At 40.4% G+C, this 14,209-nt stretch overlaps 1 protein-coding gene across 1 annotated transcript; it reads left to right on the forward strand.

The window, feature by feature from the left end:
* Positions 1-7,824: 7,824 nt before the first annotated feature.
* On the forward strand, positions 7,825-9,216 carry drd1b (dopamine receptor D1b; the record flags this gene model as incomplete). Its single annotated transcript, XM_079248001.1, has 1 exon — positions 7,825-9,216. One exon carries the CDS (start codon positions 7,825-7,827, stop codon positions 9,214-9,216), a length of 1,392 nt encoding a protein of 463 aa, XP_079104127.1.
* Positions 9,217-14,209: the final 4,993 nt, after the last annotated feature.

Consider the following 14,209-nt stretch of genomic DNA (forward strand, 5'->3'; position numbering starts at 1 on the left):
CATTATTGTTTGTTTGATTCCTTGTTTTACACCATACCCTGTCTGTCTGCCTCATTAGTGCTGCAATACGGCACGAAATTAAATCAAAACATGCAGTTCACAGAGGTCAAACTTTGCACTACTTGCGATCAGTGCTATAACAGATTATAAGCTGTGACTTGGATTTAAAACTGTGTGCTTTTAAGCTGAGCTGCAAAGCTTTCCCAATAAAGAAAAAAAGGATGCAGCATTTTGTGAGGAGCGTTATGGAAAGCCATACATTACATGGCTTGTGTGGAAAATACAACAAAGAAAAAGAGAGACAGATAAAATGTAGCAAATAGAAATGAATCCATTCCCACAAGCAATGGGAGTTCATTTATAACAAGGCCATGTAATTTTTAATCTCCAAACAGATGCTGGTTTCCTGCTGCACTCACTCAGCAATACCAAGACAGAAATGCTTTATCCTTGCTTTCTATGCCTAATCTTTTGAACTTCACCAACATATGGCATGCCCCAGGACATCCCTGAGACAGTCTGACACTTCACATAGCAATTTGCACATGAGAAGTCACAGTGGACTGAACTATACAGCTAATTCCTTTTGTTTTCAATTGCTTTGACACAAAAATACATGTTGTACTTGTTTGTTGTACATGGATTCTTAAAACTGCATTAACAGCTCAATATAAAGGAAATTCTTTGTAATTTGCCTTTTGAATGACAACCATCTACATAAAATGAAAAAAGAAAATGATAGAAACATTAAATATTTTTCTTTTTTTCCCCCCACTATTTGACTGTGGGGTCATGTGCTGGGATTACTCTCAACTGTGGCATCTATACTTCAGCCACTTGTAATCATGGGGCAGCAAACACCAACTTGACCTGAGGAATTATGTAGAAAACAGATGTTATACTTGCAGATTGTGCACCGTCATCCCCTTGTATTGACTTCAGGATAAACATCATTATCTGGCACACATGTATATTGTGGTTTTCCAGCCTTGAGAAAAGGGCTTACAGATTTGCAGATTAAAGGTAGTTTCTTTCTACCATAATAACAGAGGACATCAGAATGTACTACACAAGACACTGTCATATAATGCCCCCATTATACAGAACCCATGACACAGTCAGAACTGTATATATATATATATATATATATATATATATATATATATATATATATATATATATATATATATATATATATATATATATATATATATATATTTGCTCAGTTTGAAAAATACTCGGTCTGTGCAAAATAACTGGACTTGGAATTTGGGAAATAACCACACAAACACACTTATTCTCTTTATCAAATAAATGAATCTCCAACTGTTTTACACAGGCTTGTGTTGTCAGCGCGCCTGAGGTGATACTTGTCACTCTGGCAACCACACAGGCTGCTCTGACAGACAGATGTGACAGCAACACAACTTAGCATGCTTTAGTCAATGAAGAACAAGCTTTTCACTTTGCATGACACCGCCATGGATTTTAAATACATTCTGTATTTCTTCCATGCAATGTGGCGACTGGAAGTCGTGCTCACATATTTCTGTGCCTTTTTTGCGTTTTATGAAATGGTGTAATAAGTGAGATGTTTTTGTATGTTTCCTTTTGATTTGATATTTTAATGTTGTGTTTTGCACCCCAGAACCAGTCTACTGAGGGACTGCAGGGAGCACATTATATAAATGAGCGTCCTTACAAAGATAGAAAAAGGAACATGTGTTTAGAGCAACATGCTTAGAGATTAACATTTTGCGTGACTGGTGCTCCACTTCTTTATTAACCTACTTTAACAAATTAAACTGCTGACAGATGGCCCTAATATCAGCTGCTAGGAGTGTTTTTATTTATAAACGACGAGACGAGACTGAACGAGACAGAAATACTTAAAAAAAAAACAGTGAAACCTGAAAGTTTTAAATGTCATGTTTTCTTCTGAAATTTTACCCTTTAAAACACAATTATGAAGCAATTATTCTTTAATACTTACAACTACTGCGATGGACTGGCGAGCTGTCCAGGGTGTACCCTGCCTGTCGCCCAAAGCCGGCTGGGATAGGCTCCAGCTTCCCCGCGACCCTGAATTGGATTAAGCGGTTTGGAAAATGAATGAATGAATGAATACTTACAACTATTAAAAGGACTGCTTTGTTTCCTGTTCTAAACCTGGCATCTCTTTGTTGTCACATGCTGCCGCCTCCTTCCCAATTACCTGATAAGTAGTGCAAGTAAAAATCCTTTTAGCACTGTGGAATTTCAAGTAAAACTGTAATTACGAGCCTGATGGCTCAATAAGATCAGGCATGCACTTTAAAATAAAAACGCATGCACAAGCCACATTCTGTACATTGAAGACATTATGTCAGATTTGCAATGTGAGGATAATTATGGAGTAATAGTTGAGTGTAATTATAGCAGTTGCACGTGGGTCAGTATGTCAGTCTCAGTGGTGGGACTGGAACATGTTTCTTGCATGCTGGGTGTCAGGATGTCCACAGCAGCAGCCTGGGAACTGTGTGTCACAAAGCCAAATATAATTTAAAAGAGAGCAAAGAGAGAGTGAGCGACAGAGAGACAATGTGCATTCTCCAGGCTGAGTCTCTGTTTTGCTTTTTTTGTTTTAAATATTGAAGGACATCATATTTACGGATTATTCTACCCTTGCTTTATTCTCTTCTCTCTCAACTTCACTCTCAATATTTTCCCAAAAATATAGGGATAAGACGACTCAGTCATGTTTTTAGATTCTATTTCAGTTTTTATTCTAATTATTTATTCATATCAAAGAGAAATATGTCATTATCCCGATGAAAATTTCCTTTTTAGTACAACAAAGACCAACCAGTGTAGTCTGAAAAAACAATGACCTCGCTGCAAAATCCCTTTTCAGACATGAGACATTCAGTAATCACCTTTCTGTTAACATTTACCTTTACTACAATACAACCAGATTACAATGACAGACTGTAGGTTCAATAGTAAATGGTAAATAAAACAAAAGGCTATGATTTGAACTAAACTGGATTCTTTCTGCTTTAAAAGAACTCTACAATACTTAGTATTCAAATCGGGTCAAAACACCTTCACAAACAGGAAAATCTCTTACATTAGTTGGTTAATTGCAGGAAATGAAGGAATGAAAGCATGAAAGCTATTTTTCATATATGGTCTACTAACCTGTATGGTGCTGATAATGCAACTTGGCCTTACATCCCCTCTGGCATTAGTTATTCATTACATCAGCACTAATACAAACATATAGCTTGTGTGTGTGTGCGTGTGATTGTGTGTGTTGTCTGTCTTCAATATTCAAATGAATTACAAAACTAAAAATGCTTCTTTGATCCCCACCCTGCAGATTTGTACCCCCTACAATCTTGAATATTTGCAATTTCCATAGAGGCTTGACTAGTTGAATCCCTACTTGTGGTAATAATCTAAATGTGGATTTAAGCAAAATCCTTGAAAATTAAAGCAAAGCACTCACCCTTCCAAAGAGCTCAGCACTGACAAAACTGTGAGAAGCCTTTGTGGACAGGTTATGAAATGTTTTCTCCAAATAATTTCCTGGCAGAACAACTGAGCACCACAAACAAATAAGTCATACAATTAACCTTCCGCTGGGACGCAACCTGTCTCATTTCGTCTTTAGAAAACTTATTGAAAGTTAGTAAGTTCACAGTTTTTATTTCAGTTGTTATCCCAGCAGTCATTTGCTCGTGACATTGAAAAAACAGGACATTTATTTAAATATGTAATTTTTTAATACTGGCTTCTCAAAATGAATTACTGTACAACTTTCTTATAAATACAGGAATTTAGATATTCTCACATCCACAAGCAATAACAATTTACCACGAGTAATAGCAAGTTCATGTCAAATCACCCATCAACACATAACCCAGGCAATCAACAAAATACATGTAGAAACTGAGTTTATCTTTTATCACTGAGGCAATTTTACTTTCTACATCACGCAAAACTTCAAGAAAAGAAAGATAAAGATAAAAAAAAACCAAACAAACAACAAAACAAACAAAAGAATGAAGTGCAAAACATGTGTCTCTCATTCAGGAGTGTTTTGCACCCCCATGTCTCCCCTCCTGACTCTAATGGGAGATGGTTTGAACTAAGCACCTCTGGAGACAACGATTCATTATTACCAAATAAATCCTGAGTGAGCCTTAGAACAAACAAGCTGTCGTTCTGGCCCTTTTTAAGCCAGCTGATCAGGTAGTGTTTTAAGCATTTCCTCTAGGCTTAAAAACGTTTCTCTGCACATCAGTAAAACACAAAGAAATGAAGGTCTGATATGGAGTTTGGCTCATTTCAAACTGGAGTTCATTTGGGGTACAAAAGGTCTGCAAAGCCACAAAGTCCCACATCAGCTCCAAACAGGAGTTATTTTGTGCCACAGAGGACATTTCTGCTGAGCTGGTCTGAGACACCGTCCCGACAATCCAGGATTTCTTTCCCCAAGCACATTTAGATAAATCCTGCCTAATGGGTGCAGAAAATGCCTGAAAGAAAGAATGAGCAGCTGCCATGCGCTCGGCCATTTATGACCAATCAGGGCAGACTGCGCCTTTGAGGAGGTGTGGCTTAAAAGAGTCAAAAGGTTAAATGGAGTATTTCAGACAGACGGTGAGAGAGGTGCTGCAGAAATGCTTAGTATGAGAAAACATATCTCATTATCACACTAAAGCGTGTAAACTTTGGCAAGCAGACCACGTAAATAACAGTATGAACCTGTAATTAAACATAATGTGGGCTCTTTAAAGCTGGCAGGTTAATTAGTCTCAAAGTGATCTCAATCAGTTCTTTAAAAGACTTATTTTTATCATGTCTTTCCAACTTAACTCTTTTCTTTTTTGTTTTGTTTGCTTTTTAGAGCAGACATAAATTACCCTGCATGGCTGGTTGTGTGTGTGCGTGTGTGTGCGTGAGTAAGTGAGAGAGTGAATGAGCGAGACCGAGTGTGTTTGTATGTGACGTGGTCTCGGTTTGAACTTTGTCAGCTGCACGCACACCCTGGCTCAGTGCTACAGGGAAATGTGGGCGTTATGTCTGCCAGGCCTCTTACACTTGGCTTGTCTACATGCATTACTTACACACATACACACACACACAAACACAAATACATGTGTATTCTTTTTGCAAACGCACACATGCACTTACAGACATGCAAAGTCATACATGCACACAGGCATCACTAAAGCCACACAGAGAAACATAGTCCACTGAGGATTTCCACTCACTAAATAGTTAATATTCAAACTGGCCCAAGCTGCCAGGCAGCCAGTGGCATGATAGCTTAGCAGAGGCTGCTGTAATTCACATTCACCTCACTATCTCTCTGTGGGTGGGTTTGAGTGTGTCACTGACTGATGCACAGGCCATCACTTCAGAGGGCATTGCATTGGTCTACATTAATTTGACTTCCACTAATTCTAACCAGGCCCCCATAATAGAATTTAACAATTCATATTATGGGGTCTTCCTTCTTCTCCCCCATAAGACATACATGTAACTACTTTGTGACTCTTTGCATCCTCAGGAGATGAGTTAAAAAGGCTACCACACACACAATCAGAACAAATATCTATCTCGCTTAATTCATAGATCTCTCTCTGCAGCAATAACTCGTTTAATTTAGACTTCGTCATGATTTCTAGGTTGATATTAATGCTTCAGCTCAGCCAGTCAGATTCCACGCCCTCCTGAAAAATTTCCATCCAGTAGATGGCCTCATTGTGCCTCTTGTGCCTGCTGGCAACAAGTTCAACTTGTTTTGTATTTGCACCTTCATTTTTAGCTCAGCTTGTGATTCTGCAACTAAATAAATGACAGTGATATTGGATGACGTTCAAGTAAATAAAGGAACGCCGTCATTGTTCGGAGTGTAAATAACTCACCACTGAGTTTATAGTATAGCCTGTAACTGGAGGAAGGACTCACCATGTTTGACTCCAACGCAGGGTTTGATTTGAGATAGAGATTCAGATCATTTAAGTACTGAAAAAAAACGTTTTCCGTCTCTGCATGGTTTTGATTATTTCAGGTGGGATTATTATTTCAGGGGATTTTGACAGCAATCTGGATCATAACGGGCTCATTAAAAGGTAAAGAGGGTTTAAACCCTTTATAGGCAAACAGTAAGCTGCAAAGCATAAATAAGCGTGACTTTACCCTTCCAATATCCTTGTGGAACTGTTGTGATAGAGACAGTGGCGCACAGCGGCAGGAAGCAGAGTGGAGAGAGGAGCGCGCGTGAAAACGCGCTTGGAGAGATCAGAGTCATTCCCCATCACTCTCCGACGGCCAGTCAGACCGCAAGTCACATCACAGTGTAAACTAACTGAACACTGAACAACAAACGATGGGATAAATATCAATATATATATACACACGTGTGTTTGTAGATAATTAAAAGAAGAAGAAGAAGAAAAAACAGTGAAGACTCGCGCAACACCTGAGAAGGGGACACCGAGAGCGTGACAGACTTTCCATGGAAGAAAGCTAAGAGATGGTGAGCTCTTTCTGCACTTGGTATCAGGACATCAGCAGGATGTAAGCTTCACTTTGCCAAATGGGAGCTAAATGTTTGGTTTTTTTTTTTCCCTCAATCTAAATGTTTTTTTTTTAAACCAGTCCAAGACGGTTCCAACGTTTCCCGGAGCGATCCACATTCAGGCAGCGGGACGCACGCTGTCAATAAAACACCGAGGATGAAAAAAACAAACTGAGCCTCCGTTTCAAGGACGTCAACACGAGGATCGGACTGCCAAAGATAATTTAGGTGGGTGGCCAGGACGACTCTAATGTTTCTGAAAGGGGGGAGCGGTGGCTGTGATGCGTTAACGCACATGGACACCGATCTAACCAGAAAACAAAACAAGAACGCATGTGGATTACAGCAACATATCCGTGAGAATATCGAATGATATGTCTCTCTAATGAATCTGTCATTTAACAGACATCCCTCTGCTCTTATCAAATGGATTGTCAGGACATCTGAATGAGTTTTTCTTTCTTTCTTTTTGCCGAGCGTCCAGGTGGAAACACTGGCCGTAAAGTGTGCCATTTACTAAAAGAGAGCTCCATTCAAAGAAATTTGAAAATTCATCATATAAAAGACAGCATTCTAGCAGCACTGGTGGATCCACGTCAATACAGTGACCAATATAATCACAGGGACACGCCTCGAAGATCATTAAACAAATCAGATAAACGCTGCGCAAAACCCATCAATAGAGGTTATTGATGAGTTGGTATATAAGGCTAATGATTGGCCAAACCTCTTTTGACTTAAAAGCTCAGCAACATTATGCTGTGGAACCTCTGCTGAAGGCTTGATAGTTGCATCATGCAATGAGAGGGGAAAAAGTAAGAACTTTTCTTTAAAGATCCTCATTACTTTTGCTTCAGACTGTTTTCATGAGGACAGTGCCGACCGGAAGAGCAAATGCAAACAACAGCTGGAATATCCGTGTCCCTTGACAAACTAGAATGTCGACTATCTGTGCTGCTGCTACAGGAATCTATAAATCGTGCATTTTTGGGAGCGAAATCTCTGAAGAGAAATTTTTGAGATATTTATAGCAGCACTTGAGCAAACATGGTGGTCGTGAAGAGGATCCTATGGATGATCCACTCTGTGGGAGAGCTGGTGCCCAGACAGGTTACCTCTCCACCAGAGACTCCGTCCGTCTAAAACTCTCCGTTTGCACAGCTGCAACCAGCTGGGGATGTGATGGGGTGACTGCTGACACCCCCCTCACCCACCCCCTCTCTCACTGTATTAGCGCCGTAAGGTAAACAATGGATCAGAATTTCTCAACGGTACGAGATGACAAGCAGCTTTCCTCAGAGAGGGACTCGTCTAAACGTGTTCTGACGGGATGCTTCCTCTCCCTGCTTATCTTCACCACGCTGTTAGGCAACACCCTTGTGTGTGCTGCCGTCACCAAGTTCCGGCACCTGAGGTCGAAGGTCACCAACTTCTTTGTCATCTCGCTGGCCATCTCCGACCTTCTGGTGGCTATTTTGGTCATGCCGTGGAAGGCAGCCACAGAGATTGTGGGGTTTTGGCCGTTTGGAGCATTCTGCAATGTTTGGGTGGCTTTTGACATAATGTGTTCTACTGCCTCCATTTTGAACCTGTGTGTGATTAGTGTTGATCGTTACTGGGCCATCTCGAGCCCATTCCGCTATGAACGCAAGATGACCCCTAAAGTGGCATGTCTGATGATCAGTGTAGCATGGACCCTATCCGTCCTCATCTCCTTCATCCCTGTCCAACTTAACTGGCACAAAGCTCAGACCACCAGCTATGCAGAGCTAAATGGGACTTACCCCAACAGTATGCCTCCTGACAACTGTGACTCCAGCCTTAACAGGACCTATGCCATTTCATCGTCCCTCATCAGCTTCTACATCCCAGTGGCGATAATGATCGTAACGTACACCCGGATCTACCGTATTGCCCAAAAGCAAATTCGGAGAATATCTGCCCTGGAGCGGGCAGCAGAGAGTGCCAAAAACCGCCACAGCAGCATGGGGAATAGTTCAAACATAGAGAGTGAGAGCTCATTTAAAATGTCATTCAAACGAGAAACCAAAGTCTTAAAGACCCTGTCAGTCATCATGGGTGTGTTCGTGTGCTGCTGGTTGCCCTTCTTCATCCTGAACTGCATGGTTCCGTTCTGTGAAGCTAACTTACCAGATGGGTCCACGGACTTCCCCTGTATCAGCTCCACCACTTTTGACGTGTTTGTGTGGTTTGGCTGGGCAAATTCCTCACTTAACCCCATCATCTATGCCTTCAACGCCGACTTCCGCAAGGCCTTCTCCATCCTCCTGGGTTGCCATAGGCTGTGTCCGGGGAGCAACGCCATTGAGATCGTCAGCATTAACAACAACATGGGGGCCCCTACCTCAAACCCCAGCTGTCAGTATCAGCCCAAGAGCCACATCCCAAAGGAGGGCAACAACTCGGCAAACTATGTCATCCCCCACAGCATCTTGTGTCAGGAGGAGGAATTCCAGAAAAAAGATGGATACGAAGGGGAGATTGAGGTGGGAATGGTAAACAACACCCTAGAGAAACCTTCCCCGACCATCTCTGGAAATTTAGACAGTGATACTGAGGTCACACTGGAAAAGATCAATCCTATAACGCAGAACGGGCAGCATAAAACCATGTCATGTTAAGAGAATGGTGGCTCAAACATGGATCAGAGAACAGTTAAGCATGTATAAGATAAAGCTTTCGCAGGAGAGTAGAACAAAATAAAGAGACAACGTCTCTTAAGAACATGCTTGACAGGGAACCAGCGATGGGACCTTAAGACTGCTGAAATCCACATGGAAAAATCTTCAGAATGTTTCAAAGTAAAGGCACTTTATCCTGGATATAACTATCTGCAAAATACTTTCAGCATTTATTGATGAAATTGATACATTTGATGATAAATGTTGATGGCTTGTATATTAAAGCAGAACCCCGGTGCACATGTATCCATCTTTTCCATACGGACAAAGATGCATACATTTGCATGTGTATACTGTACAGTACTACTCTGGAAGAACTTAAACACAGTATATACAGTGGAGGAAAGTGTAGTATTAGTCAAATATCATGTAGGTAGGTGATTTGTATGTGTTTCATGAAGGAGAGAAAAACGTGGGCAACTTGATGCAGTAAAATTAGCTGCTTTTTGCAAATATTTCTCTTCAGTACATTTGTAATGACATCTGTATTGCAGTGGTGATCCATTCTTTTTAAAAATGACCTCAAAAGCCAAAGTGACAATGCCCTGAGTAAAGCTAAAATAAGTAAGTGGGGGAGGTAAGTGAGCTTGATGTTTTTTACTTTTTTATTTTGTATAATTCTTTTCTTTTTTTTTTTTTTTTTTACCTCCCACCCCACTAGAATCCTGCCAGTCTTATTTCTTCAGAGGTCCAGCTTATGTGCATGTGAAAGAGGGAAAGACAGGGAAATGGAGAAAGTCACTGCTATGGTCCGCTCTCTATCCCTGTATCACGTTTCTGATCGATCCACAGTCAACTGGGACTTAACAGACAGTCTCGCTTGAACTTTCCTCCATTTCTTCTCCTGGCTCCCTTATTTTTATTGGCTTCATCTGTCTTCCTGCCACTCATCAGCAAATCTCCGCAGTCTCCTGTCCTCTGTGTTTCCCTTTTCGCCTTTCCTCAGTCTGCAAATCCCCTTTTCCTCTCTCATTACACCCTCCCTCCTCCTATCTCTTTCTCGCTGTCAACAGGGTCCATTGCACCTGCATACCTTCCTTTAATGTTTATCTTTCTGTCTGCAACCTCCCCACCATCTCCTTTGGCAGTCCTCCATTTTAAGTCCTTCCTCCGCTCCTTCAAAGTAGTAATAATCATTCTCATCTTGGCAAAGGAAGTCAGTTTATAATTTTAGAGAAAATGAATGAAAAGTTAACGTATAGAGGCAAAGTGAAACTCCTTATTTCGAGGATGCAGAGCAGCAGGTTCACTCAGCCGGAATACAAGTGACACTTAGTGACCTTTTGCAAACTTGCAGATATCCGATTTTGTAAATTGCTCACGCTGGGAGCCATACTGTGCTATAGTGGCAATGTGGAGCATGCGGTGTGACAGTCGCTGTATTTGCAGAGGTGAAGTCACAGATGAGACACTACAATGAGGATTACCCCCCCGAGGTATCGGACACATTTTCCGTCTTGGCACAGCTGCATTTTGAAAATGAAAACACCACAAAGATTACGATCACAAGTGGTGCAGCTCAAATTAAATCATGTTAGCTCTCATTGTAGAACGCTACTCTTATGCAGCTATTCATTCAATGAGTCATATTTGCATATTTGTAATATCATGCAATTTCCAAATGTAATGGCTGATTTAATTCAACCCTTTTTAAAAAAAAAAAAAAAAAATCAAACATTAGCTAAAATGTGCCACTTCAATAAATAATACTAGTCACACCAGAATTTAAAAAAAAAAAGAGAGAAATTGAGTTCTTCCTCTTTCAACAGTGTCCATTCTATGGAATGATAATGTAAGCTAACATCAATGCCATGTTTAATGATATAAAACAGAACTTATTGTCACTTTCATGCAGGTTGAGTTCAAGTGACAAACATTTTGGTGTGGCATACGCTATTCTCAGTCTGACATTATTAGTTCTCAAGTTGAAATATAAATGCCAACTCTTTCTGCTCACTCTGGTGTTGCTGAAAACCTTGTATGCTGAGTGTTTACTGCATGTTGTTTGTGTCCGCAAAGGCACAAAACTGTTGCACATCAGAGAAAGGAAGAGCCCATCCAATAGAAAGCAATTGGTCTTGAATGAAGCATTTGATTTTCCTGTGCTGGAAAATCCAATGCTATCTAGATGGTAGCAAAGCGGGGGGGCTTTTGGCTCAATATGTGGTTTGGCCTGTCACAAAAATACCTCATTGTCCTCTCAGCCTCCCTGTAACCTCCCACATGCTGCTCCATCAGTCTGGAGTTTGATGTTTGTGGAGTGCAATTTGGATTAGCACCCTTTGCTTATGATTTCCTTTAATGTTGCAAGTGCTCAAGCTTACAAGTGCCACAAGCTGAACCTCCGTCTTCATGCCCTGCCCCGTGTCTTTTTCCTCACAAATTCTCAACCATATCGGCTCGACGACCCTCCCTTCTCACGCTGCACCAGTTCCTCTAAATTTACTCCATAATTATTTCCAAACACATGCCAGCTCAAAGATGCGATACAACATGAAGTGTGTATAATCTGTCAGGATCGGACATGAAAGGAAACTGCCTTGGGGAAGACTGCCCCTCCATCCTCTCCTGAACTCCCCACACCTCCTTCCTCCTCTGTCTCTTTCTCTTTTCTCTTGGCTGCCTCTGTCGACCTGATGAGCATTCTCAATGTTAACACAGATGGAATTCATTATTAAACAGACAGAGCCCACTGTTTCCTTTCTGTAATCTGTCGAAGTGCTGAATCAAAGCTACACTGGGTCATTTTTGTTAATGTGCTTTGTTAATTGTGTGGTTTTTTTTTGGATTTTTTTTTTTTTTTTTTTTGCTAAAATTCTTGCTTTTGGCTGAATGTGGCTGTACTGTAGACGTCATCGGCATTCACAGGTTTACCAGATGTTTTTCAAAAATGCTGTTTGTATACATTTATAGAAACGTCCAGCCGAGAGCTGCTGAGATGATTTTTGCTGTATTGGCTCCATGCAACCCCCCCCCCCTTTCCCTACTCCCCAAGCCTTCACCTTGTCAACTCGGTGAGTCATCTTTGCAGCTGCCACTGCTTTGATTTTGGAGAAGGGGCAATGTTAGGCAAAAAAAAAGTCTCAAAGGTACAATGATTTGTTTGGATATAGAGAATATCCTCAAGGCTGCCCTACGAGTTCCTTCAGAGAGCTACGGTGACAGTACATGTTCTCTCAATCAGTGCAGTAACATGACGTATGACGACTTAAGCAAATCTGACAGTGCCGAATTCCTTCGCCTCATTTTCCTGCGATGAGTGGACCAGCAGATGTAGGTCTGAGCAACACTCCCAGGCGCTGGGATAGTGGAGCCATTTTAATGATGATGTTTCACCTCATTCAACTGTCTGGAGCAATGATGGAGTCCCTACCTCAACTTCAATTCAGTGACAGAGCTTCATTAGAGTGGAGAAAAAAAGAAATAAAAAAACAGAAGTTAACGGCAGTATTAAGGGTTAGGGAGCGCAGGGATAGCGTATTGTATAATGATGTTAAAAATGTAGTCGTGATGAACACAAGTGCTTTTTACCTTTCAGAATCCTTAATGTGTGTAGCAGATGTACTTGCTGTATGTTTTCTCCAGTGTGGGATTAAAATCTACAGTAAGATGCAACAGTCACTGACTGTTTATATATTCATTTTATTTACATGTTTCTGGTGTTCATCCATGAAAGTGATTTCAAAGATTATAACCTGCAGAATTATTTAGTTTACAGTTTGTACAAAAAAAACAAAAAAAAAAAGAAGGAAAAAAAAAAAGAAAAAATTGTGCCCTTCTTGTACAATAAACATGTATGTATGTTTTTTTTTTCCCCATGTGTCTTTTGGTGCATTACGTTAACTTAAAAGAAGGTGTTTTGGATGCGAGGGGGCTGATATACCTTTGATTCTCAGCGGGTAACGGAAGATTATGCCACTGCAGAGGATCAATTGAAATTGATTTTAAACAGTGACGCATATTTTTTTCCAACTCCCTGAGCGTGGTGTCCTCACTGTGTTCCTGCCTTTGCCCTGCATTTACATAACCTGATGGACACTTGGCAGTTGACACGTCCTCTTCCTCTGGGACTTCCTCCACCTCGTTTGTGAACTTAAACGTGGTTACAAACACAGCCAAATCCTGTTTGCTCAACATCAACAAAATAAGGTAACTTCCTATTACCTTGATGGTTTATATTAAAAGGTGAAATTAGTCAAATTTGTAAGAGGGGCGTCGTGAAACAAATCAGGATTTGTAATGTACAAAATAATCAGACTAGAACAATTACTCCTCCAACTCTACCACTGTGCCTCTTTTCTTGCATAGTTGGAAGTTGTTTCATCAACATTTAACCCCAAGGTAGAATTAAATATAACTCAATATGACTTACTTAGGAAGTCTTGACAAACCAATGACCTCTGAGTCAAAGTGTCTGACAGAATTAATTATTCGTCAAAGCAATACTTCATATATCTGGTGAATTGACAGAGGTAGAAGTCAGTTGTGAGACTTCTTAGCATATGCATCAAGTAAAGATGAGAACATTATTAACTAGGAATGCATGTTGGAGGGAAGAAAAATACCTTTCTTTAAAACCTTTCTTTAATTATTAGATTATATGATGATAGACAGTTCAGGCTGAGATTGATTTGTTAAGAAGCAAAGATGGCTGTACCGCTTCCATGAGGTGAACTGCAGTTAAAGTAGTTTCCAAGAAGCAAAAAAATGAATGGGGAACTGTCTTCTATTCAAATGTTAAATATATGAACAACTCTGAATGTTTCACAAGTTAAAATGATAGATAGAATGCTAATATGTACTTCCTGATAGATCAAATCACAGATGACTGAAATATGGCATATGTGTAGGAATTATGGTGGGATTCTTAAACAGACAGTTCTTGTTTTATTGAAACTGCTAAAAAGCTGAAGTTTGTCAGTAATATTGATTA

This window comes from Telmatherina bonti (assembly GCF_933228915.1).
Source record: "Telmatherina bonti genome assembly, chromosome: 10".
NCBI classification, from domain to species: Eukaryota; Metazoa; Chordata; class Actinopteri; order Atheriniformes; family Telmatherinidae; genus Telmatherina; species Telmatherina bonti.